Below are 25,437 nucleotides of genomic sequence, written 5' to 3'. Positions count from 1 at the left end.
GTATCTGCGTTTGATAGGTTTTTTTATTATTATTATTAGTTTCTTTTGTTAAAGAGTCACCTTTTTCCTTTGTCTTTTATTCTGTTCCCTTTTATCTTTTCCTTTCATAGAAAATTCCCCAGTAGAGTCTGTCTGGTCAGAACAAGTGGGAAATGACTTCAAAATAGGCCATCAGCTTTCCAATTATGCAAGACGAGATCTGACTAGTACATCCGAGTAGTATACTCAGCAAGGAACAAGCGCGAGGCCAATATCAAGAAAGATATCCCCAACAAAAGGATTGACGGGTGTCAAGAGGGATATCATTGCCGAAATCAAAGGTTATTAAACCTCAAGGCCAAGGCTCGTGGACAAATCAAGGAGAGCAATGAGCATGATTTGGGGAAATTCATACTAGACTAAAAGGTCGGGGAAATGCCAGTTTCCGAGCTATGCCACAAAAGAAGAGGGATATCCCCAGCAGAAAGGGATTATCCCCAGCAAATAATATCATCCCCAACAAGTTGTGGAGCGCAGAGCAAGGAAGGAGAAAAGGAAAAGCCATCCCAGTAGGAGTATCACAACCAACCACCACGTTTTAAACTAACAAATTTTGTTTGATTTGAAACAGGTAAAGGAAATGGCATTGATGACAGAAATGCATGCCATAAGGGAGACTGTCAAACTGGGGCAGAAAATTTTCCTTTCATTTGGAAAATTTTCTGGAAGTCAGGTACCCATTCGAGGAAGATTAAAGATAACACCAGTCTCAAGGAAAGTGGTCTTTGAACCAGTGTTGCCCCAACATAATAAGTTTCAATGGAGGAAGTTATCCCCAGCAAACAGAACAAAGGGATGACACTTGTGCTCAGAAAAGCAAAGAGCCATTATCATCCCCAACAGCTTCCAGAAGAATGAAGCATCGATTTGTAAGGATAAACTTCCCAGCAGCGTTATCCTCAACAACGTTATCCCAGAAGATAACACTTTTATCCCCAGCAGTTTAAAAAAAATGAATTTGAAGGAGGGGAAGAAAGGAGACTTCCCCAGTGGTATTATCCCCAGCAATCAGGCGTCCACCTGGAGAACAAGGAAGAGCGATGGAAGTATTAGCAATCAGGCATCCACCGGGAAAACAAGGAAGAACAGTTGAAATAGCAATCAGGCGTCCACCTGGAGAACAAGGAAGAACAGTTGAAGTATCAGCAGTCAGGAGCCCCCCTGAAGAACAGAATGGTGATCTGTTGGTTGAAGTCAGGAGCCCGCCTGAATAAAGGAAAGGCGATTTGTTGGTTGAAGTCAGGAGCCCCCCTTAAGAATAGAATGGCGATTTATTGGTTGAAGTCAGGAGTCCGCCTGAAGAAAGGAAAGGCGTTTTATTTTAAAAGTTGTTGAAATCTCGCCAACCTAAAGAAAGGAATGGCATTTTTAAAGTTGTTGTTGAAGTCAGGAGCCCCCTGAAGAACAGAATGGCGATGTATTGGTTGAAGTCAGGAGCCCCCCTGAAGAACAGAATGGCGATTGATTGGTTGAATTCAGGAGCCCCCCTGAAGAACAGAATGGCGATTGATTGATTGAAGTCAGGAGCCCCCCTGAAGAACAGAATGGTAATTTATTGGTTGAAGTCAGGAGCCAACCTAAAGAAAGGAATGGCATTTTTAAAGTTGTTGTTGAAGTCAGGAGCCCCCCTGAAGAATAGAATGGCGATTTATTGGTGGAAGTCAGGAGCCCCCCTGAAGAATAGAATGGTGATTTATTGGTTGAAGTCAGGAGCCCGCCTGAAGAAAGGAAAGGTGTTTTATTTTAAAAGTTGTTGAAATCTCGCCAACCTAAAGAAAGGAATGGCATTTTTAAAGTTGTTGTTGAAGTTAGGAGCCCCCTGAAGAACAGAATGACGATTTATTGGTTGAAGTCAGGAGCCCCCCTGAAGAACAGAATGGCGATTGATTGGTTGAAGTCAGGAGCCCCCTGAAGAACAGAATGGCGATTGATTGGTTGAAGTCTGGAGCCCCCCTGAAGAACAGAATGGCGATTTATTGGTTGAAGTCAGGAGCCAACCTAAATAAAGGAATGGCATTTTTAAAGTTGTTGTTGAAGTCAGGAGCCCCCTGAAGAATAGAATGGCGATTTATTGGTTGAAGTCAGGAGCCCCCTGAAGAATAGAATGGCGATTTATTGGTTGAAGTCAGGAGCCCCCTGAAGAACAGAATGGCGATTTATTGGTTGAAATCAGGAGCCCGCCTGAAGAAAGGAAAGGCGTTTTTAAAAAGGGTTGTTGAAATCTCGCCATCCAAAGAAAGGAATGGCATTTTTTGAAAAGTTGTTGAAGTCATGAGCCCCTCTGAAGAATAGAATGGCGATTTATTGGTTGAAGTCAGGAGCCCCCTGAAGAACAGAATGGCGATTTATTGGTTGAAGTCAGGAGCCCGCCTGAAGAAAGGAAAGGCGTTTTTAAAAAAGGTTGTTGAAATCTCGCCATCAAAAGAAAGGAATGGCATTTTTTGAAAAGTTGTTGAAGTCAGGAGCCCTCCTGAAGAATAGAATGGTGATTTATTGGTTGAAGTCAAGAGCCCGCCTGAAGAGAGGAATGACGATTATTTTCAAAGTTGTTGTTGAAATCAGGAGCCCGCCTGAAGAGAGGAAAGGCATTTTATTTTAGAAGTTGTTGTTGAAGTCAGGAGCCCGCCTGAAGAGAGGAATGGCGTTTATTTCAAAAGTTGTTTATTTGAAGTTGGGAGCCCGCCCAGATAACAGAGGCATACATTTCAGTCTTTACATTTCAAGCATTGAAGTTGGGAGCCCGCCCAGATAACAGAGGCATACATTTCAGTCTTTACATTTCAAGCATTGAAGTTGGGAGCCCGCCCAGATAACAGAGGCATACATTTCAGTCTTTATATTTCGAGCATTGAAGTTGGGAGCCCGCCCAGATAACAGAGGCATACATTTCAGTCTTTACATTTCAAGCATTGAAGTTGGGAGCCCGCCCAGATAATAGAGGCATACATTTCAGTCTTTAATTTTCAAGTATTGAAGTTGGGAGCCCGCCCATACAACAGAGGCATGCATTTCAAGATCAAGTCAGAGGACAATAAAACAGAGGGTTACAATAGGAATCCCCAGCAGGAAACAATAAAATTCCCCGGCACCGGGAAGCAGAAGGTTACAACAAGAGGTCTCAGCAAAAACTCAAGTGCATGTGTCAAAAAGAAGAAAAGCACCGAAAAAAATGTAAGCAGACAAGAAAGCAAGGCAACAAGAACAAATTGTAGTCTACCCTAGCTTCTTGTTTTCTTTTAAGCACGGTGTAACAAGGAGATCGGTAAGCAGTGGTAATAACATGCAACAACAGTAACATTGCAATCCCATGGTAGTCCCAGCTACCAAAACTTCCCGAACTACATTGATCTGATTCCTGTTTAGCCCAGGATATGCAGGAAATCTTTGAAGCAAAGGTTCGGTCAAATCTTTTTCAAAAAAATGCTTCACACGGAGTACTCGGATGGGCAAAAATCGCTCGCTTTATCTTTGCACAAAAACCCTTCGTGTCTTCGGGCAAAGAGGGGCAGCTGTAAGCACGTGATTTTTTCCCTATATGAGAATTACTCCCAAAAAATTCAAAAATAAAATAATTTTCCTTGGTGTGCATTTTTTTTTTTTTGATATTTTGTGATATTTTGTGTAACTATTTGTATGTTTGTCTGTGCATGTTTATTTGTTAAATTATTAAAAATACAAAAATATGTCGCATTTTGCATGTAGGATTTAATTCTACAATTGTTAGTAATTAAATTTGTTTTACAAAAAATAAAAATTATAAAAATAGGCATCGTTTGCATTTTTAGCATTTAACGTCCAAATATACAATTTTATGCTTAATTATTACTTAATTGTGCATTAATTGTTATTGGGAGTTAATTTGCGCTTTTATAACTTAATTTAGTTCTTAATAATAATTTAAGCATTTTTAGAATTTAGTTTTAGAAAAAATAAAAGAAGAAAAAGAGCAAAAAATAAAGAAAGTCGGAATTTGGCCTCTTCTTCAAATTCAAGCCACAAGCCCAAAAAATACTCAATCTTCCAAAACGACCCAATCCATTTCGAACTGGGTCGACCCGGTCCATAACCCAATACCCTTATTATCTTGCATTTCAAAAATAAAACAAAAAGAAAAAGAAAAACAAAATCAAAAAAAACTAACCTAAACACTAAACTACCCCCCCCCTATCATTCTTCTTCTTCTTTTCTTCATCTTCCCAAAAGCTCAAAACCTTCCAACCATGGCTTCCCAACGTCGACCACCCTCCACCACGACCACCCCATCACACTCACACACACACGCACCAACAACTCCATAGTTGCCCTCCTCCATCGAGCTTCGTCATCCATGGCGAGCTCAAAGCTCGTCCATGGCTGCCCTCAACTTCACGTCCAAGTAGACCAGTCCGACGAGGTGGAGCTCGACGTCCATGGCTGCTCGAGTTGGAGCTCGACGAACTGTTGTTGCTGCTCACGTAGCTGCTTCAGCTTCCTTCGTCCCCGTCGGCTTCGTCGCCGCTACTTCTCCTCCTTCCTCCAAGCTGCTGCCTCTTCGCCATGACCAACACTGCTGCTCACGTTTCTGTTACTCGTGTTGCTGCTGTTCCTTCTCCTCCGAGCTGCTGCTTCTCCGCCATGGACGAGCACGCACAGGTGCGTCGACCAGCTCTACTGTGAAGCGATGTTGCTTCCTCCGTTTCTGCTCCCCGCTGCTAATGCTTCATGCTGCTTCTTCTTCCTCACTCGATGGACTGCTTCTGCTGCTCGTCGCAACAGTTGCTTCGTGTTTCTGCTTCACGTTGCTTCATCTCCTTCGTCTCGTCAAAGTTCGAAGGTTTATTTTTTTATTTGAGTCGAAACCCGGACAGATTTGTTTACGATCGAGTTCGTCGTTGATTCATCTCCGGTTAGTTGTTTTTGAGTTTTATTTTTGTCCATATTTCGTTTTTATATTTCTCAAAGTTAAAATCGTTAAATATTTGATTCTTGTTTTGTTCGTTGTTCATCGTTGAATTAATTTTTAGTTTGTTCATGTGTTTTGATTGAATTAATTTTCAGATTTCAAATGGAAATTTAATTAGTGGTTTTTCATGTTTGTTTTATTGTTTAGGTAAAAGTTGTTAGTCTAATGTTGGTGAGATACAAATTGAAGTTTAATTAATTGTTTCTTCAATTTGTTTCATGTGTTTATGTATTTTTAGAAATTGTTAATATTGTTAAGTTCAAGTTTAAGTTCATAATTGTTTCTTCGTCGATCTTGTTATTTGTCTAAAAGAATTTAGTTGTGTTAAGGGAAATATATTGATTTAATCGTTTGAATCCATCATGTTTGTTGTTTAAAATAGATTTCATTCATGTTCATACTTTGTTTGTTTGTTCTTGAATCCGAATTTTGTATAGTTTGATTTCTTGTTTATCATTTATGATTATTTCTTGAATTTGTCTCATAATCTTGTTTAAAGTTTAATATAGGAATTGTTTGTTGTAATGTTGTTAGAGTTGATTTTAAGTTCAATATTATTGAATTTAGAAATCTAAATATACTTGTTTGATTGTTGTTGTTGAATCCGAAAATAGGTTTGTTGTTGCTAAAAATATTGTTCAATCAAATTTTAGTTGTTCTTTGTTGTGCAATTTGTGTTCAGGTGATTTGTTGTTGAAATGTTGTTGAAATGTTGTTGAAATCATGTTCATGTGATTTGTTGTTAAAATGTTGAAGAAATCATGTTCATGAAATTTGTTGTTTGAACATTGTTAGAAATTAATCATATTGTCTATATTTTGGTTAAGTTTGATTAATTGTTTGTTATAGCTGATGGGGTAGTTTGGTAATTTGTAGTACGTTCAGGGGTAAAATGGTAATTGCAATAAGGTCGGAGGGATAGTTTGGTAATTGAACATTTTGTAATTCTTTATGTTAAGCATGGGGGACAAAATGTAATGGGATGGGTTTTTGATATAGTTGTTTAATATAAAGGGGGGACAAGACAAAATTTAGTGGGGAGGAATCTTGTATTTGTTTAGTGAAGCATGGGGGACAAAAGATAATGGGGTGGTGATGATATATTTATTTAATGTAATGAGGATGAGTGGGAAGAATAATGGGTTTGGTAGGAAAAAGTATTGATTTTAATTGATTGAAAGATTTATGGGATGGGATATATATAGAAGTCTTGAATCTGAATATAGAGAAGAACGAGAGAGAGAGAAACGAATCTAAAAAATAAGAGAGAGAAAAAGGGCTAAACATTTAAGAGAGAGAAAATTCCGAAAAATATTTAAACTTTCAAAATAAAAAAATAAAAACTAAAAAAATCTTCTGCTTTCTTTCATTGTTTTAAATCAGAATTAATTGTTGTTTAATCAAAGCTTGAAGCTTTTGTTTTTTGGATTACTGTTCCACTGGTTTGCAAACTCTGTTCCTGGGTTGTTACTGCTGCTGGACTATTGTTGTTGTGTTGTATTGTTATTACTGCTGCTGATTCTCATCTTCATTTTCTTTTGCTTCCGATATCAGGTACACAACTGACACGCTGGTTATTGTAATCCGAATATGAAGCATGAATACAAAAAAATGAAGAGTTGAAATTCTGAATTAGCTTTAATTATATTCTGAATTTTATTTGTATGTATAATTTATTTAGTTTGCAAAAAATCCGAATCGTGTAGCTATTTAATACATATAGTGGAATATCCGACGATAGCTTAACGATTGAACTACTTATATATTGCCAAAAATAAATAAATGGTGTAGTAACTTCGTCAAGTAAAAATCAAACGAATAGGCCATTTAGTAAGAACTTGATAGAAATATTGTTTAGTTAAATAATATTGGTTAATTTCAGCATGTAAATGGTCTAGGATTTAAAATTAGATTGCCATGTTTTTTTTAAAATTTGACAAACTGAGAACATGCCTAGTATAATGTAACTAGGTAATAACATATAAATAAATTAAGATATTTTTTTTTATTTTGTAGAGACAAATTTAATAGGAAAAAATGTAGGCACTTTAGGATTATCCTTTTATAATAAATGAGATGGGCCTTGCCAAATAAAACACACAAATTGCGGGGCCCTCGATAAAAATTTAATTGATTACTTAGACTTCGGGATGGGCCGTTTAGCAAATTTCACGGCCTTCCCCAAAGTAATAAAGCGCTAATTGCTTTAGGCGCGAAATAATAATAATACATCCTTAAACACGGGTACGCATTTATGCGACCCAAATCCAAATCCCAAAACATTGAATAAAAATACGTTCCGGATCGTGGATGCATTTTATGTGACCCAATCCAAAGACATGTTTTTAAACGATGTTCACATTCTTTAAAAAATATAATAATGAAAGCGGTAAAAAGATAAAACTTGCACATGAGTCCATAATTGTTTAAAAATCAGATAAATGAGCCAAATATGACAATTGAGCGACCGTGCTAAAACCACGGAATTCGGGAATGCCTAATACCTTCTCCCGGGTTAACAGAATTCCTTATCCGGATTTCTGGTTCGCGGACTGTAATACAGAGTCATTCTTTTCCTCGATTCGGGATTAAAATTGGTGACTTGGGACACCCTAAATCTCCCAAGTGGCGACTCTGAAATAAATAGATAAATTCCGTTTCGACTGTCCTTTAATTGGAAAAACTCCCTACGCCCCGCGGGCGCGGTAAAAGGAGGTGTGACACCTCCGACTTTTGGTATGAAGACGTGTATGCCACCGGAAATGATGTGTAGTATTTGGTTTGTACTTATTTTTTGCTTCGCAATTTTTGCAAGGGCATCTTTGAGCCCTTTGTAAAAACAAATATTTGTAATATATTTGTTGTAATGAAAGTCGTTTTGGTCATGTATCTCTGAGTTGTTTCCTTTCTTCGGTTTGTTTGACGATGACTTTTGCCACAGTCACGTCGCTCCGAAGCTTTGTTGAAATGTTAAGCTCATTGTGTTGAGTTTATTTGAACTCTTTTCATTAGCAACGGCCTTAGCCGTAGGGATACTACTTTCGAGCTAGTGCCGAAATAATATCCCGTCGTGATTTGAATGAAGTCAAACTATTTTCTTTGACGATGGCCTTGGCCATTGGGATGTTACTTTCGAGCTGGTGCCGAAGTAGTATCCTATCGTGGTTCGAGTGATGTCGAACTCATTTTTCGTTGATGGCCTTAGCCATTTAGATGTTACTTTCGAGCTGGTGCCGAAGTAGTATCCCGCCGTGGTTTGAGTGATGTCAAACTCATTTTTCGTTGATGGCCTTAGCCATTGGAATGTTACTTTCGAGCTGGTGCCGAAGTAGTATCTAGTCGTGGTTCGAGTGATGTCGAACTCATTTTTCGTTGATGGCCTTAGCCATTGGGATGTTACTTTTGAGCTGGTGCCGAAGTAGCATCCCGTCGTGAGGGTGGCGTTCTATTTTATTTGTTGGAGTATCATAGATGCCAATTTCATTCATACATTGGAGACGCGTGTTGATTTTGTATACATAATTGAGTGATTTTATTCATATGTCGGATATACATGTCGATTCCGTACATATAATGGAGATTCTTTATATCTAGTCACTTCATTGCTCGGCCTGGAGATGTAATCGGTAGGCGGAGCAATGAACAATACTTCGAACCTCAAGACGTACCCCTCGTCGCCTCATTAAAAACCTCCTCGAGAAAACCCGATTGGGACAAAACCCGGGTGAGGGAAAAATAGTACAACTTGGGCGGCGTCTCTTTTCAGAAGTGAAAGTACTTGAGGTAGGCGATCTAGTTATTTTGTAGTAGTTTTCCTTCCATTGTTTCTAATTGGAATGCTCATTTGCTTGTTGCTACTGTGATTTTGTATGGCCCGCCCTAGTTTGTTCCCAATTTCCCTTCATTCGGGTCCTTCGCTGCTTGCGTTTTGGCCTTTAGCACGTAGTCCCCGACTCTGAGCGATCGTACTTTGGCCTTCTTGTTATAGTACCTTTCTGCTTGTTGTTTTTGGGCCACCATCTTATGTGTGCCATATCCCTTCGTTCTTCGACCTCATCCAGGTCTTGTAATCTGCTTTCGTCGTTGCTTGATCCACTCTCATTGGAGTATCTCAGGCTAGGTTCCCTGACCACAACGAGTATGACTACGTCAATGTGAATACGGCATCTCACCCGTGCTGGTCTTCGGCATTGTGCGGTAGGCCCATAGCACCTCCGGTAGCAGTTCCGGCCATAGCAATTTGGCGTCTTCAAGCTTTTTCTTTAATATGTTTAATATTGTTTTATTGGAGGATTCTGCTTGACCGTGCCGACGGGATGATATGGCGTTGAGAGTATCTGCTTGATATGCCATTTTTCGAAGAACTCAGTCGTCTTTTTCCCGACGAACTGGGGTCCATTGTCGCAACTGATTTCTTTGGGGATACTGAAGCGACATATGATGTTTTTCCAAATGAACGCGATGACTTCTTGTTCGCGTATTTGAGCGAACGCACCTGCTTCCACCCATTTGAAAAAGTAGTCAGTTAAAACCAAAAGGAAGCGTATCTTACCTCGCCCTGCTGAGAGGGGCCCGACGATATCCATCCCCTATTCTATAAATGGCCATGGAGAGGTGACGGAATGCAGGAGTTCCCCCGCCTGGTGTATCATAGGGGCATATTTTTGGCATTGCTCACATTTCTTGACGTACTTCGCGGCCTCTTTTTTCATAGTGGGCTAGTAGTATCCTGCACGAATAAGACACCTAACGAGGGCTCGGTTGCCGGTATGGGCACCGCAGTGGCCTTCGTGTACCTCTTCGAGCACACGCCTTGTTTGATTTGGTCCAAGGCATTTGGCTAACGGGCCGCCGAATGTCCTTTTGTAAAGGTCGTGGTTTATGATACTGTATCTGGCCGCTTGTATTCGGAGCTTGTTGGATTCTTTTTTATCTTGTGGGAGTGTTCCTTCCAGTAGATATGATATGATGCGATTACGCCAGTCCCAAGTTAAATTAATAGAATGTACCTCGACTTGGTCTATTGATGAGTGGAGAAGGGTGACCACGTTCTCCTTGGTGATGTTTTTAGTTGCTGCTGCCAGCTTGGCGAGACCGTCTACTTCGATATTTTGTGCTCGGGGTATCTGGTCGAATCGGCATTCGTCGAATTCTGGTAGCAGTTTGTGGATTTCGGTCTGGTATTTCTGCTACCTCTGCTCCTTAATTTGGAAAGTCCCAGTAACTTGATTTACAACGAGTTGAGAGTCACAGCGGAGGATGACCCGCCGAGCACTATACTTGAGGGCCAATTTCAATCCTGCAATTACTGCCTCATACTCGGCCTCATTGTTAGTCATTTCAGTGCATCGTATAGATTGGCGAATTACTTTGCCCGTTGGGACTTCGAGTATGAGTCCCAGTCCCGATCCCGACACGTTGGACGCGCCATCGGTGTAGAGGACCCATAGGTTGGGTCATTCAGATGAAGTGCAAAGCGCTTCTTCCTCGACTTCGGGCAGTATCTCTGCGTCGAAATCGGCGACGAAATCGGCGAGCACTTGCGACTTTATTGCGGTTCGCGGTTGATATGTTATATCGTGCTCGCTCAGTTCTATGGACCATTTGGCCAACCGACCCAATAATTCGGGTTTGTGCAGGATACTCTTGAGAGGAAAGGTTGTCACCACCTTTATGGGGTGGCACTAAAAATATGGTCTAAGCTTTCGTGAAGCTATGACTAGCGCTAGAGCTAGTTTTTCAAGGTGGGGGTACCTTGTTTCGGCGTCAATTAAGGTTTTGCTGACATAGTAAATTGGAGATTGCGTACTAGAACTGCACTTACCGCGACTTCAGATACGGCTAGGTAGGCTAGGAGGCACTCGCCTGGATTTGCTTTGGCGAGTAAGGGTGGCGAAGACAAGTATGCTTTTAGTTTCCTTAGGGCGTCGACACATTCTGAATTCCACTAAGTCAATTGTCTTTCCTTAATACATTAAAGAATTTATGCCATCTATCCGATGACTGTGAGATGAACCTCGACAAGGCGGCTAGCCGTCCCGTCAATTTTTGTACCTGTTTTTTGCTGGTCAGTGTTTCGGGTATTCCTTTTGTACCTGTTTTTTGCTGGTCAGTGTTTCGGGTATTCCTTCGATGGCCTTAATCTATTCTGGGTTGACCTCGATGCCTCTTTGTGATACCAGGAAACTGAGGAACTTTTCCCGAGCTTCTGAAGGCGCATTTTTCGGGGTTCAATTTCATGTCGTACCGTCTTAATATGTCGAAGGCTTCCTTCAGATGATCGATATGATCTTCTTTCCTTTTCGACTTAACCAGCATGTCGTCAATGTAGACTTCCATTGTTTTAACGAGTTGGTTTTTGAACATTTTGGTGACCAATCTTTGATACGTCGCCCCTGCATTCTCTAGTTTGAACGGTATAACCTTATAGCAGTATGTTTCTTGGTGAGTGATGAAAGTGGTTTTCTCTTGGTCTTCTTCTTCCATGAGGATCTGGTTGTAACCCGAGCAGGCATCCAAGAAGCTTAGCAACTCGTGTCCTGCTGTTGCGTCGATGAGCTGGTCGATATGTGGCAATGGAGACGAATCTTTTGGACATGCCTTGTTTAGGTCCGTGAAAGCTACGCACATCCGCCACTTTCCGTTTTTATTTTTCACCATGACCACATTGGCGACCCACTGAGGGTATTTTGACTCTCGGACGGAGCCATTTGCGAGCAGCTTATCGACTTATTCGTTGACGGCTTCGTTGATCGCGGTGTTGAACTTCCTTCTTATTTGTCGTACCGGCGGGTAAAGGGGGTCAACATTTAACTTGTGTGTGGCAATATCCTTTGGGATACCTGACATAACTTCATGGGAGAAGGCAAACAGATCGGCATGGTCAGTCAAGAACTTATGAAACTTACCTGGTTCCGAGAGGTTGTGCCCGATATAAGGCTTTTTGTGTTGTCGTTGCCATCTAGCGGGACGGGATCAAGATTTTCTATCATTGACTCGGATGCTTCCACGATGTCGGGGTCCTTGATAACGTCTGTCCGTACGTCAAGTTCGGCTCCCGACATCTCTGACTGTTATGCTTCCACATTTACTCTTTTGAGTTGTTGGGTGTGTGCGCAATCTTGGGCGATGCGATAGCATTCTTGTGTGGTGCGTTGCCCTCCTCGAATGCTGAATATTCTCCATAGGGTAGGAAACTTGATCACTTGATAGAGACTGGAAGGGACCGCTCGCATGGCGTGTATCCACGGGCGCCCTATGATGGCGTTGTAAGTTGTTTCCTGGTTCATGACGTGAAACGTCGTTTCCAGGGTGACCCCTCCGGCTAGGATGGGTAGCACTATCTCTCCAGAAGTCCGTTCAACTGCATTATTAAAATCTGTTAGCGTTATGCAGCGTGGTATTATTTTGTCTTCGAGTCTCATCTACACGAGGACTCAAGGATGGATAATACACGCGCCGCTCCCGTCATCTACCATTATTCTTTTTACATCAGTATCTGCAATACGTAAAGTGATACAAGAGCATCATAGTGAGGAAAAGACAAACCGTCGGCATTTGACTTATCGAAGATGATACTGTCTTCGAGGTCATCATACCGTTCATGGGTGATTGATTGTTTGAGTTTATGTGTGGTGGTGAACTTGACATGATTGATTGTTGCGCCATCGCCCCCGCCGATGATCATCTGTATAGTGTGAGTGGGACAGGCGGTTTTGGAGGTCCGCGGGGCTGTTCGCGTCCGCGGGCGAAGTTAGCCCGTCCTCGATCGCTCAGCAACTCTTTCAGATGTCCCTGGCTTAACATTCGTACTACTTCCTATCCTAGTCCTATGCAATCTTCGATTTTGTAACCCCTTTCTTGGTGAAATTCGCAGAAAGCGCTCGGCTTCCAAGTGCTGGGGTCTGGTCTCATCTTTTGCGGCCATTGCACCTTTGGACCGAGTTTCTCTAGGGCGTACACTATTTCTGAAGGAGAAACACAAAAATTGTGAGAGGATAGGAGTGGAGGCATACATTTCTCGTGTCGATATGGTGTTGTATGTCGAGGAGGAGCATCCGTGTGCCGCGATGGAGGCGGGGCAGACGTCCTGACGTAGGGCTGATGCCTCTCCCGACTGAGGCGAGGCCCCAGTTGATCTCTTCGACCGTCGTTGCGACGATCTTTCCTTGCTTCAGTTTGAAGTGACGTCAACCGTTGGGTCAGACCGTTGAGGTCGTCGGCTCGTACCTCGGTGCAGTAGGCGTTATGGATTTCTTCCCAAGTAGTTGGAGGGTATTTCATGAGCCTGCTTAGCAATTTCCTGGTCGCTCTCGCCCCGTTTCTGTTTAATCTGTTATGGAAGGTTGCTACTGCTATTCCTTCTGACATATTCGGCAAGCTCATTCTCACCCTGTTGAACCGAGCTAAGAAGTCCCTGAGTCCCTCACCGTGCATCTGCCTTACGGCAAAATATATCATTTACCCTAGCTTCTGCCTTTTTGGCTCCTGCATAGGCGGTGACGAATTTGTCTGTCATTTCCTCGAACGTTGCTACCGAGCGTGCCGGCAGTTGAGAGTACAATGTCAAGGCTCCCCCTATTAGGGTTTCGCCAAACTTTTTCAATAGCACTGATGGTACCTACTCTTTGAAAGATCGTTACCTTTTACGGCTGTAACGTAGTAGATGATATGGTCTTCTGGATCGGTAGTACCATCATATATCTTTAAGTAGGCTGGCATTTTGAAGGTCTTTGGAATGGTGTTGGGGGGCCGCTTTTTCACTGTATGGTTGCTCGATGAATCGACCAACATCGCGTTATGGCAGCAACTTTGAAGCGCTTGGTATTTTGTCAACCCTCTCTTGGTGTTCCTTCATTTGGTCACGAAGTGCCTTATTCCCATTTTCCATCTCCTCCATTTTCTTTAAAACGACCGCAAGCATATCATTGTCTGCGTCATTAGCAACATAAGTGTTACCCGTACGGAGGGCGTCTTGCTCATCAGCGTCTATCGTGACATCTGCATGTGCAACATTCCTGTCATCCCTTTGGGCGGGTTTATCAAGTATGGTGTTCAGAGTACTTGTTAGCCATTCTTCCAGCAGTCTTCTTACTGCCGGTGGTGCCTCTCCTGTTGCAGATGTGGAGGCTTCCCTTTCGCACGAAGCAGTCACGCTTTCGTGCGGGGGAGGTGAAGCGTCTCCCCTGGGTGTGGTGTTTGGTGTTTCATTTTCGTTGTCCTCTTTGCTACTTTCGTTGATGGTGTCCGGGAGATTGGTTGTGACGCCTACTATTGCTTTTTGCCTTGCATCTCCTTTCCCTGCCATTGTTGGTTTGTACCAAGCTAGGAAGAGGTGATTATCCCTTTCAGGAGTCTAGATGAAACTAAAATCTTAGCTAAAGAAATCTCCACAGACGGCGCTAAATTTTTTGACCCAAAAGATATTGAAACTTTTTTGATTAAATCAATTAAAGAAGATGAAGAAGTAAATCTCAGCCAAGTATAATAAACTTTAGATTGAAAGTTGCAACGGATGAACAAGATGAATGATATTTCTTAATATCATGAAACCGAATGATTAAGCGTAAATATGACAACTTTGAATGTAGAAAGATATTGTAATGGATGCTCTTAGCCAAAAGTCAGTAAGATATCTCGATCCCCCTTTTACAAAGTCTTTTCCTCCTATTTATAAGGGGCAACCCCCTCTTGAACCCTAAAAGATATAACATAGAGAATATTCGAAAGTATATTCCTATTGCCTCCTGTTGTGCCTACACTACTACAAATGTCGTGCGTCTTCTAACCGCTGTCAGTCGTCGCCGTCTTCAATGACCACAGGACATTGTGTCGTAAGGATCTCGTCCCTTGTCGTATTCGTCAGTAGTCGTGGTCATCCAAATTTGGACCTATACACCTACCGTGTCCGTATTCAACAATTGGATCTTCCTAAGATGCATCGCTAGATGGATTTCAGTAGTTTTAAATGCAAAATCCTCTTGTAAGAGTACTCATCGTGTAATTTATCATTCTTGCCTATTGTCATAAAAAAAAATAACGAGTTTTGATCTTAAAATCAGCTTTGGGAGCAAATTTGACTTGTGAAGTCAAAACATCGACTTCATTCATACCAACATGGACTCAGCAATTATGGGAAATACAGTGGGTAGAGATTGGATTTTAGTAGATTACAGGTAGTATGAGAGCTAAAAGATTTGCATCTTCGTGGTAAGAGTTAAGGGGGACAAATTTCAATTGTAACGGAGGCTCATAACACCCAGCCAATTGGCGACATGAAATACGTGAACAAAGTGATACTCTACTCGAGCAGTTTGGGCAAATCTGGATTCAACAATATGACATACAATTATATCCAATGTTAAGTGCGTTTTTTAGATAATGCTGATGTCCGAGACAGTGTACATACATCTCGACTACTTCCGACGAGTACTTGGTACTCACAAGCCCATGTATCAAGTTAGCTCACCTGGACTACTGATTTTTCGAAAAGACCACTAGAAGCGGACCTAATTAAATACCCCTTCCACCTAATGTGTTTCTTCTTGAAGATACAAATATAATTTGGTAATTTTTTTCAGATTTTCAGTTACTTCTATGAAGAACAATGGAGTAATTCATTATTATTTGACCAACTCATCAAAGAGGTAACTCATTATTTCAAGTACAGTTCATGCTTGAGCCATACGGATTTAAAATGCATCACCAAAAAAAAGATTTCATAAGTAGTAGAGCAAAGAAACTCAGTTGAATACAACAGAAATATCACCAGCAGCTGAAGATAACGGAGAGGTAGAATGAGAGATTCAAAAATTGCTAGTGGATGCTGAGAGTAGATTCATACGTTAACGAGAGTAGATTCTGAAAGACCAGTTTCATACCGAATTTGCAAAGAGTAGCAAATTTTGGAAGTTGTTGGCATGCACTTTTTCACAGATCAGATATATGATGTAGCTATTAACGCATACATCTAGTGCACCCTCACAATTTAACAAAATGCTATGGCATACAACAAAAACACAGAAACGCACGAATGCACACAAAGAGTTGTAAGGCCAAAAGTTGACTCTTAATTAGTTGTAAAGTACACAAATAATACATACGCGAAGGCCTGCTTCACACAGCTGCATGGTGTACAAAATGGAATTTGGAATTAGCTGCCTCAAACTCTTGGAATATGCTTATTCATGTGTCCTTTAACCGTGCAATTAGTTCATCCTGCCGACATAATTGCATAGTGAGAAAGTTTATTGAAAGAGAATGACACTTCATGCTACAGAATAGGCCAAATATTCAACAAAACACATCATACAAGTAGTCAAGTACAACAACGACAACGCCTCAATCCCAAACAAGTTGGGAAAAACACATCATACAAGTACTACTTAAAAAGTGTATAGTGAATAGATTTACCAACAGGCTCTTTAAGGAAAAAAGTAGAACATATCAAAACCTATCTAAGATTAAAGGATATGCAAATACTTGCCTTCCTTCCTCTCAGTGAAAGACCTTTCTCCTTTAACAGAATCCGTAGTCTCTCAACAGTCATATTTTGTATGTCAGGTGTACGAGTTTTTGAAGTTTCTGCAGGAGTTAAGACAGTTTAATACATCACTAACTATAGATGATAGTGCCCATGAATTTATTCTGCAAAAATAAGTAGCTTCAACAAAGACTTCAAACAAGTAGATTTGCACAAAGACAGAGTAGGAAATTTAACAATGAAGTTCTACCAGTGTACATCTGACCTGAAGAAACATGATGAGAGAACATACTATTTCTTGGACCTTTTGGAGTCAAATCAATAGACCACATTTTTTATAAGGGAAATCAATGGACCTCAGTGTAAGTGGTTTTCACGTTCCCAGAGGTTTGGGGAATATGGCACTCAATGTCCCGGATACAGAAGTTAGAGCTAAGGCATGTTAATCATTAGAGCTAAGGCATGTTAATCATTAGAGCTAAGGCATGTTAATCACCTTTTTTCCATGTCACTCAATGTCCCGAAGAGTGAAGACACATTTTCTGGAAGCAGCCTGTATTCACCATCTAGTCTAATTAGATACATACATAAATATATATAATATATACTCCCTCCGTTCCAATTTATGTGAACCTGTTTGACTGGGCACGAAGTTTAAGAAAAAATGAAGACTTTTATAATTTGTGGTCCTAAACAAGTTAAAAAGGGACCCAACGTATTTGTGTGATTATAAAAGTTTCTCACTAAGGGTAGAATTGTAAGTTTAAACTAAATTGTTTTCAAATTTAGAAAGGGTTCATTCTTTTTGGAACGGACCAAAAAGGAAATAGCTTCACATAAACTGGAACGGAGGGAGTACATACATATATATATGTATATATATATATATATATATATATATATATATGTATATTGGTAGTATATGTTTGGTGTACGATCTTTACCTTTTCATCCAGAATGGGTAGTAAATGTTATGATCTCATAAGCAGTCCTCTAGCAAGATCTCATAAGCAGACCTAATACTGACATGATTATTAGTTTTTATGTCAATTTCAACGATTTTAAGCACTTGCGGCTCCAAATCTGAGTTTGATAAAAATCCTCTACTTTTAATCCATTGAAAAGTTGTGATTTGCGCTCGACGTACTCTGTTTTGCAAATTTACCAAAGCTTACGGTAAAGTTTGTGTCGGTTTCAACGATTTTAAGTACAGTTGCCGGCAAAGAAAGTACCACCGGTGGCCGGACTTTTGACGGAAGCTACGAGTTATTACGTTTCCGGCGTCTAAATTCCTTGACGACAAAACCAGGTTCTAATCTTCCTACTCTATTACTTTATATTGCATATTTGTTCTTTGATACTGGTATAATTACACCCATTTTTCTTTAAAGAATCTAAACAATCTGTTTCTGGGTGTTAATCCTTTTAGTTATTCTTTTCAAAGTTTTGTTCTTCTTAGTAGTAGCCACTTTTAAGAAAATTGCAAAGTTTGGTTCTTTTTAGCATTCACCACTTTTAAATCTGCTTCCTGTTACTGGGTACTGGAATTTAAAATTGTAGGTTTGGCTGGTACTAATCACTTTTGGGTCTGCTTCTTATTATAATTTAACTGACATCTTGTTTGATTTGGTTGTACATTGGAATTTTTCTGTTCAACTTTGTAAAATTGGTAGGGTTTCGTCTATCCATTTTAATTCTGTTAGTCACTCCTTTGAGTTGTTTTTAGCTCTCTGGTTCGCAGCTTGTAGTCCTTCGTTCCCGTTTTTGGTTCTCAGTGGTAGTGTTTACTTAATACCTTTTGCTTATAGTGGCGGTAGTGAATGATGTGAGAGTAAGGTCATGTCATCGGGCGGGGCTGGGGGTGGGGTCCAGGGGTGGGGAGGGGAGTAAGAAAGCCTCTAGGTTGCAAATTGGGTCTTGGAACATTGGGACGTTGACGGGGAAGTATATCATGTTAGGTAAGATTCTTCATAAGAGGAAGATCAACATAGCATGTGTTCAGGAGACTAGATGGAAGGGTACTAAGGCCCGAGATGTAAACGGGTTTAAACTATGGTACTCAGGGAGCACTGGGGGTAAGAATGGGGTAGGTATTTTAGTAGACAGGGATCTCAGGAAGCTCGTGGTTGAGGTTAGGAGGGTAAATGACAGGTTGATAAGTATTAAGCTGGTAGTTGGTGGGTTTACTGTAAACGTGATTAGTGCGTATGCTCCTCGGGTAGGTTTGAACCAGGAGGTCAAGAAGCAATTTTGGGATGATATGGACGAGATGGTGCGTAGTATCCCGCACACAGAAAAGTTGTTCATTGGCGGAGATTTCAATGGTCATATTGGGGCTAGCGCTGGGGGTTATGATGATGTGCATGGCGGGTACGGTTTTGGGGATAGGAATGAGGGAGATAATTCACTGTTGGAGTTTGCTAGAGCTTTTGATTTGGTTATAGCTAACTCGAGTTTCCCGAAGAGGGAAGAGCACCTCGTCACTTTTCGAAATTTAATGGGCAAGACTCAGATTGATTATCTTCTCTACCGGAAATGCGATAAAGGTTTGTGCACTGACTGCAAGGTCATCCCGAGTGAGCACCTCACGACCCTACATAGGCTCCTAGTTATGGACCTGGAGATCAAGAAAAGTAGGATGAAGAGGGTGGGGTGCAGGCAACCTAAGATCAAGTGGGGTAACTTGACCAAGGACAAAGCTCAGGAGTTAGGGGAGAAATTGTTGGCTATGAGGGCCTGGACGAGTGTGGGGGACGCGTCTAGTATGTGGTCCATGACTGCGGATTGCATAAGGGTAGCTGCTGGAGAAGAGAGTACAAACGAGGAGGAAAAAAGGACTTATCGGGAGTGCTACATAAAGGCGAAGAAAGAGGCAAAGTTAGCAGTTACGACGGCAAAGAACGCACCGTTTGCTTGTTTGTACGAGGAGCTCGAGGGCAAAGGCAGGGACAAGAGGTTGTGCCGGTTGGCCAAGGTGAGGGAGAGGAAAGCCCCTGACTTAGACCAAGTCAAGTGCATCAAGGACGAGGATGGCAAAGTGTTGATGGACGAGGCACTCATTAGGAGAAGGTGGCACACATACTTCCATAAAATGTTGAATGAATAGGGGGATAGACACATTGTGCTAGGTGAGTTGGAGCACTCCGAGAGTCGGCGGGATTTTGGGTACTGTAGGCGGATTACGGTAGAGGAGGTGGAAGGGGCGATGTGTAACATGTGCAGGGGCAGAGCAACGGGGCCAGACGAAATCACGGTGGAATTATGGAAAAGCGCGGGGCGGGCAGGTTTGGAGTGGCTCACTGGTTTGTTTAATGTTGTTTTTAAGACAAAGAAGATGCCCGAAGAATGGAGGTGGAGTACGATGGTTCCGCTTTACAAGAACAAGGGTGATATCCAAAATTACAACAATTATAGGGTATCAAGTTATTGAGTCACACTATGAAGGTTTGGGAGAGGGTGTTGGTGGCCAGGGCGAGGTGCGTGTCTATTTCCGAGAATCAATTTGGATTCATGCCGGGGCATTCGACTACGGAAACAATTCATCTGGTAAGGAGATTAGTGGAGCAGTACAGGGAGAGGAAGAAGGATTTGCATATGGTGTTTATTGACCTTGAGAAGGCATACGATAAAGTTCCGAGGGAGGTCCTGTGGAGGTGTTTGTAGGTTTGCGGCATCCAGGTAGCATACATTAGGGTGATTAAGGATATGTACGATGATGCTAAGACTTGGATGAGGACTGTGGGTGGTGACTCGGAGCATTTCCCTGTGGTGATGGGGTTGCATCAGGGATCAGCTCTTAGCCCATTTTTGTTTGCCTTGGCGATAGATGTACTGTCGCGTCACATCCAAAGGGAGATGCCTTTGTGCATGCTATTTGTCGATGATATAGTGCTGATTGACAAGACGCGTAGCAGAGTTAACGCGAGGTTGGAGATTTGGAGACAGACCTTGGAGTCTAAAGGTTTCAAACTAAGTAGAACCAAGACAGAATACTTGGAGTGCAAATTCAGTGAGACCCATGATGCAGACGTAGAGGTAAAGCTTGATGGTCAAGTTATCCCCAAGAGAGCGAGTTTTAAGTATCTCGGGTCTATTATCCAGGGTGACGGGGAGATTGACGAAGATGTCACACATCGCATCGGAGCGGGATGGATGAAGTGGAGGCTCGTTTTTGGTGTCCTATGTGATAGGAATGTGCCGTTAAGACTTAAGGGTAAGTTTTATCGAGTGGTGGTTCAACCCGCTATGCTGTAAGGGGCTGAGTGTTGGCCAGTCAAGAACTCCCACGTGCAGAAGATGAGAGTAGCAGAGATGAGGATGTTGAGATGGATATGTGGGTGTACCAGGCGAGATAGGATTAACAATGAAGCTATCCGGGACAGAGTGGGAGTAGCCTCCGTGGAGGACAAGATGCGGGAGTTGCGGCTGAGATGGTTCGAACATGTTAGGAGAAGAAGCATTGATGCCCCTGTCAGGAGGTGTGAGAGGTTGGCCATGGAGAGTTTGAGAAGGGGTCGAGGTAGGCCTAAAAAGTACTGAGGAGAAGTGATTAGGCAGGGCATGGCGCTGCTTCAGCTCACTGAGGACATGACCCTTGATAGGAGGGTGTGGAGGTCGAGGATTAAAGTAGAAGGTTAGTAGGTAGTTTATAGTGTTTACCGATAGGCTTAGTAGCGTGCATGTCCCTTCATATTCTTAGATTTTTATTACGATATGTGATTTTCTTCGCCTCAGGTATTGTATTCCCTTGCTATTATTTGATACTACTTATCCTTTATCTCCCCTTTTTCTCTTCCATGTTTCTTCCTTCCTTGCTTCCCTCTTCCTCTTCTTGCCCTTCTTGAGCCAAGGGTCTATTGGAAACAGCCTCTCTACCTGCATTAGGTAGGGGTAAGGTCTGCGTACAGACTACCCTCCTCAGACCCCACATATTGGGATCAAACTGGGCTTGTTGTTGTTATGGATGATAAATACACTTCATCTCATTATGTCATCAATGTATAGTTGAGTCAAATCTCCTCTCTATTTATCATAATTCGAGGACCTCCCAGTTCTTAAAATTACACTAGCCCCCAGTCCATTTTCTCTTTCATTGCAAGAGTAACCTTCTCCTTTTATGTTCTGTGATTAAATTTGTAAAATATAGTAGCCCCTCCTGCCCCTTTTTTTTCTTCCATTACAAGCCTAGAATTCTCTCTTTGTGTTCTGCAATTAATATTTTAGGTTAAAACTTAATTCATTACCTTGCCTAAAAATATCAAGATAGACCTTTAAGGTCAATGGAGGCTGTTAAAATGAAAAACACTACGATTAACTAATTAATTATTTAGATACTACGGCTTCTATCGCAATCTATATGAGATATTCCATTTTAGGATGTACTAAAATATTCCAAATTTTTGCTAATAAAGTTATTATAGTTCCTATGAACTTTTAGAATTTAAATTTAAAAGTGATGTTCTCCGACCAAGATAAATTTTCAATATATATGTAATATATCCTTCGACTGCTCCTACTAATTATAATAATCAAGTAACATTTTTTTATAACTGTGGTGTCCGGGCCAGCTTGTGCCAGTGATATCAAAGGCGAAAAGCGCAAAAAAGCTCTAAGGTCCGTTAGGGCTTTAAGCGCAACTAAAGCGTGGGCTTTAATGAAAAAAGGCGCAACTGGAGAAAAAGTAAAAATATGTATATGTAGTCCAAGACTAATAATTATAAGCAACAACAACCCAGTAAAATCCCACAAGTGGGGTCTGGGGAGGGTAGTATGTACGCAGACCTTACCCCTACCCCGAAGGAGTAGAGAGGCTGTTTCCGGAAGACCCTCGGCTCAAGATAATAAGAAAAACAAAAAGGAGAGAATATTAGTTTCACCACCGACATCATATGAAAAATAGGAACATAAAATGCAGAAGGAAAAATGCAAAACAAAAATGATGGCTAGTAAATAGGTCCTGCACCGAAAAGCGAAAATAGTAAGATACGACAATGCCCCTAGCTATTTCAGACAAAAACCCTACCATACTAGGCTCACAACAGTACAAGGTAACGCAAGACTCAGCTACCTCCTAGCCTACAACCGTAAAACTAATAAAGCAAGGAAATATATATATAAAAATATATGGACAAAGAAATTGAAAAAAATTATAATAAAGCAAAATATCAATTGTTTAATGTCGCCTTTTCAGGATTATATTCATTGGCAAAGAAAAGTATGCCTTAGAGCCTTGATGCGACTAAAGCGCCCACAAAGCGAGGCGAAGCGCTCAACTTGTTTTGAGCCTCACTTCAGGGCTTAAGCACGCTTTAAGCGCACCTTTGACAACACAGGCTTGTGCACACCTCGACAAATTCCATCGGGTGCCTGCTACCTCCCACCAGCATAAGCACCGAGTAACTCTGTTCACCAAGGCTTGAACGAATGGAAAGAAATCACCTAGTGTTTATACCTCCTCTTTGTACCTGAGACCTCATAGTTCTCAACTCACTTCATTGACCACTACACATCCTTGGGTGCAAGTAACATCTTAAATTCCTTTGTGCCCAATCAAATGGTCTTCATAAAATGGAAGGGTATGTTTGCATATAATACTAATGTTCTCATTTTGTGGACCCAAAAGTATTACCGCTGATACTCAAACAATAGGGACAGAATTTTTTTCAATTCTAATCGATTAGGCGTATTGTGCCGGTTCTTTTGAGTAATATATCTGGAAATACATCTTGATACCTTATCAACGCAATGAAAGTTTTCAGTTAGAATTTAGGAGTCAAATTTGACAATTTAAACAGATGATGTAATAGAGAGCTAAGGGATACCCACCTGCTTTATTCTTTTTCAATTTAGCAATAGAATTATGAACCACAATAATTCAAGTATATTTTGATGAAAGACCACTTCGTTTAACAATATTTTTGATTGTACCACCTACAGAGACCATAAATGATGATTAATAATGGGCTCACCTTGGCAAGAGGCAACTTGGTTACTGGTAGTAGCCTTCTTGCTTGATGCCCTACTATCCAATGCTTTTTCAGCAGTCCTGAAAATTAGGTGGTGGCAGTAGATACAACACCAATAAATTAACTGTACAGAGGTACACTAGCTGGTATAGGATAGTACTGAACAAACATGGACAATTACCTTTTTCTACCATTGTCATTTGAGGAAATCCCTTTGCCATCTTTTGAACTATAATCACCCCTCTGCTTCTTAAGCATGAGAGACCTAATCAATATGTTTTGCTGGTTTGTCTTAATAAGCTGCTCCTCTGCATATACAACATTTTGTGAAACATAATTCAATCCAGATTGATGACGGCAGCAAACTAGCCTTGAAGAAAATGGTAAAATGAAGCATAGAAATTATAAACTTAAAAGGAGAAAAAAAGAGAAAGACATTCAAATTGCTTGAATCATCAAGACTCAAGATAGCGAGATATCTCTAAGATACACCAACCATGTACTAGACGAGACACAATGAGAGGATATCGGTGCTTTACAATGACTTATAACAAAAGTGCATATGCAAAGTCCAAGAAGCCAAACACTAAGCAATAAAATAACCATATGCAGGTAAATCCATTCAAAGGACAAAAAAACAGGAGAATAGAGGCTAAATCAATTTTCACCATAAAAAGAGATTGCTCAGCTAATTCGTTTATATAGAATTGCAGCTCCTTAAGCAATTTAAAAGGCATAAATATACAGAAACAGACCTGGAGGCGATGTTTCATGATCACAGACATATACCCGCATACCACCCTGCATAAAGTTTCAAAATAAGTGGAGATCAAAAGAAAATGAAAGAAACATTACTAAACATTTTCCAATATAATCAATTCACCTTGAATAACCAAAATTTTTAAAGCTTACGCTGGTGGGCAGATAAGATGATAGTAAACACGTAAAGAGGTTAAGTCCATATAGATAATATAATGTTACAGAGAAGACAAACATAATAAGGAAAGACAAGGTTGACTGTTACTCTAAAAGGTGCAAGGAGGCAGTTGATCTCAGATACGAGGTGCCACCTATTTATTAATCTTTCAAAAACCTTTTGTGATCCTACACAGATTCATGCAGTTTTCAGCATCGCCCTGATAGCCATTCTTTTTGGATGTAAAACCTTAGCTATCTGGGCTGGGATTTAATAGTATCACCACCAGAAGGCAGGCAGGGCTAGAACAATTTTTCTATACTAAATAAAGCTTTATTAAAACATACTACTGTGTGTACTTGTGTTAGTATCTCCCTGAACTTTACATCCGATATAAGACCTAATTTCTTCTCCAGATGTTTTTAAAAATTTCTACTCCAGAATCTATCTCACCAAAGAATAAAGAGAATAAATTTGGGATAATTATTTAACAGTTAAATCTACTCAAAACATAAAAAGCTGTACAGTGAAACATCATTTTTAACCATTATTAATTACACATATAAAGCATCAGTAAAGAAAAAGGGAATCGGGCGAGGGTAAAAAAACTAGGGTTTTGGAAGGGGGGGGGGGGGAATGTTACCGGAGTAGAGGAGACGACAGTAGTGGTGGAGGAAAAGAGGCCGCGAGAAGGGAGGTCGGCTAGGTATTTTGCGGCACCAGAAGTTGTTGCTTTGTTCGGAGGAAGGGATGATGAGCAATCCTCCATTGCCGCCGCTGCCAAATTACACTGCGAATTTATTTTGAAGTTAGAAATAAAAGGAGACTCTCTTCAAAGAGCAGGAAATTCGTTTTCCCCCCCTTAATAGTGTGTTTCTTGGTGCGGTAAATAAAATTTGCTCTAATCCTGATTTAATAATTATGTAATTCACTAACATTTCCCTTTTTAAATTGTAAACGACCATAGGAGATAATTTACATTATTTAGGGTCTGTTTGGTATGAGGAAAAATATCTTTTGAAAAATATTTTTCAATTTTTTCATATTTAATTGGTTTAAATATTTTGAAAGAAATATTTTCTCTTTTCTTTTT

General features: G+C 40.8%; 1 protein-coding gene across 2 annotated transcripts; it reads right to left on the bottom strand.

The window, feature by feature from the left end:
- Positions 1–15,839: 15,839 nt before the first annotated feature.
- Positions 15,840–25,226, bottom strand: LOC104224836 (protein LOWER TEMPERATURE 1). Of its 2 annotated transcripts, none has more exons than XM_009776544.2 (6): positions 24,988–25,226; positions 24,184–24,229; positions 23,610–23,736; positions 23,432–23,508; positions 16,467–16,564; positions 15,840–16,198 (listed from the first exon to the last, which is right to left on the bottom strand). In XM_009776544.2, the coding sequence occupies exons 1-6, from the start codon at positions 25,111–25,113 to the stop codon at positions 16,166–16,168; spliced, it is 507 nt and encodes a 168-aa protein (XP_009774846.1). In that variant the 5' UTR covers positions 25,114–25,226; the 3' UTR covers positions 15,840–16,165. The 2 variants fall into 2 exon arrangements, with proteins under 2 accessions (XP_009774846.1, XP_009774847.1); XM_009776545.2 differs by lacking the exon at positions 15,840–16,198 and adding an exon at positions 16,960–17,016 and having other exon boundaries at positions 16,468–16,564; positions 24,988–25,197.
- Positions 25,227–25,437: the final 211 nt, after the last annotated feature.

Source organism: Nicotiana sylvestris, chromosome 3 (assembly GCF_000393655.2).
Source record: "Nicotiana sylvestris chromosome 3, ASM39365v2, whole genome shotgun sequence".
Lineage (NCBI taxonomy): Eukaryota > Viridiplantae > Streptophyta > Magnoliopsida > Solanales > Solanaceae > Nicotiana > Nicotiana sylvestris.
The sequence above is the reverse complement of the archived record's forward strand: the minus strand, read 5'-3'. Positions and strand labels throughout refer to the sequence as shown.

Excerpts from the sequence above, each read along its gene's own strand:
- LOC104224836 (XM_009776544.2), bottom strand. The coding sequence starts at position 25,113 with ATGGAGGATTGCTCATCATCCCTTCCTCCGAACAAAGCAACAACTTCT. Across the intron at positions 24,230-24,987 it reads CTGTCGTCTCCTCTACTCCG|GGTGGTATGCGGGTATATGT; the intron begins GTAACATTCCCC and ends AACTTTATGCAG. Across the intron at positions 23,737-24,183 it reads TCATGAAACATCGCCTCCAG|AGGAGCAGCTTATTAAGACA; the intron begins GTCTGTTTCTGT and ends TTGTATATGCAG.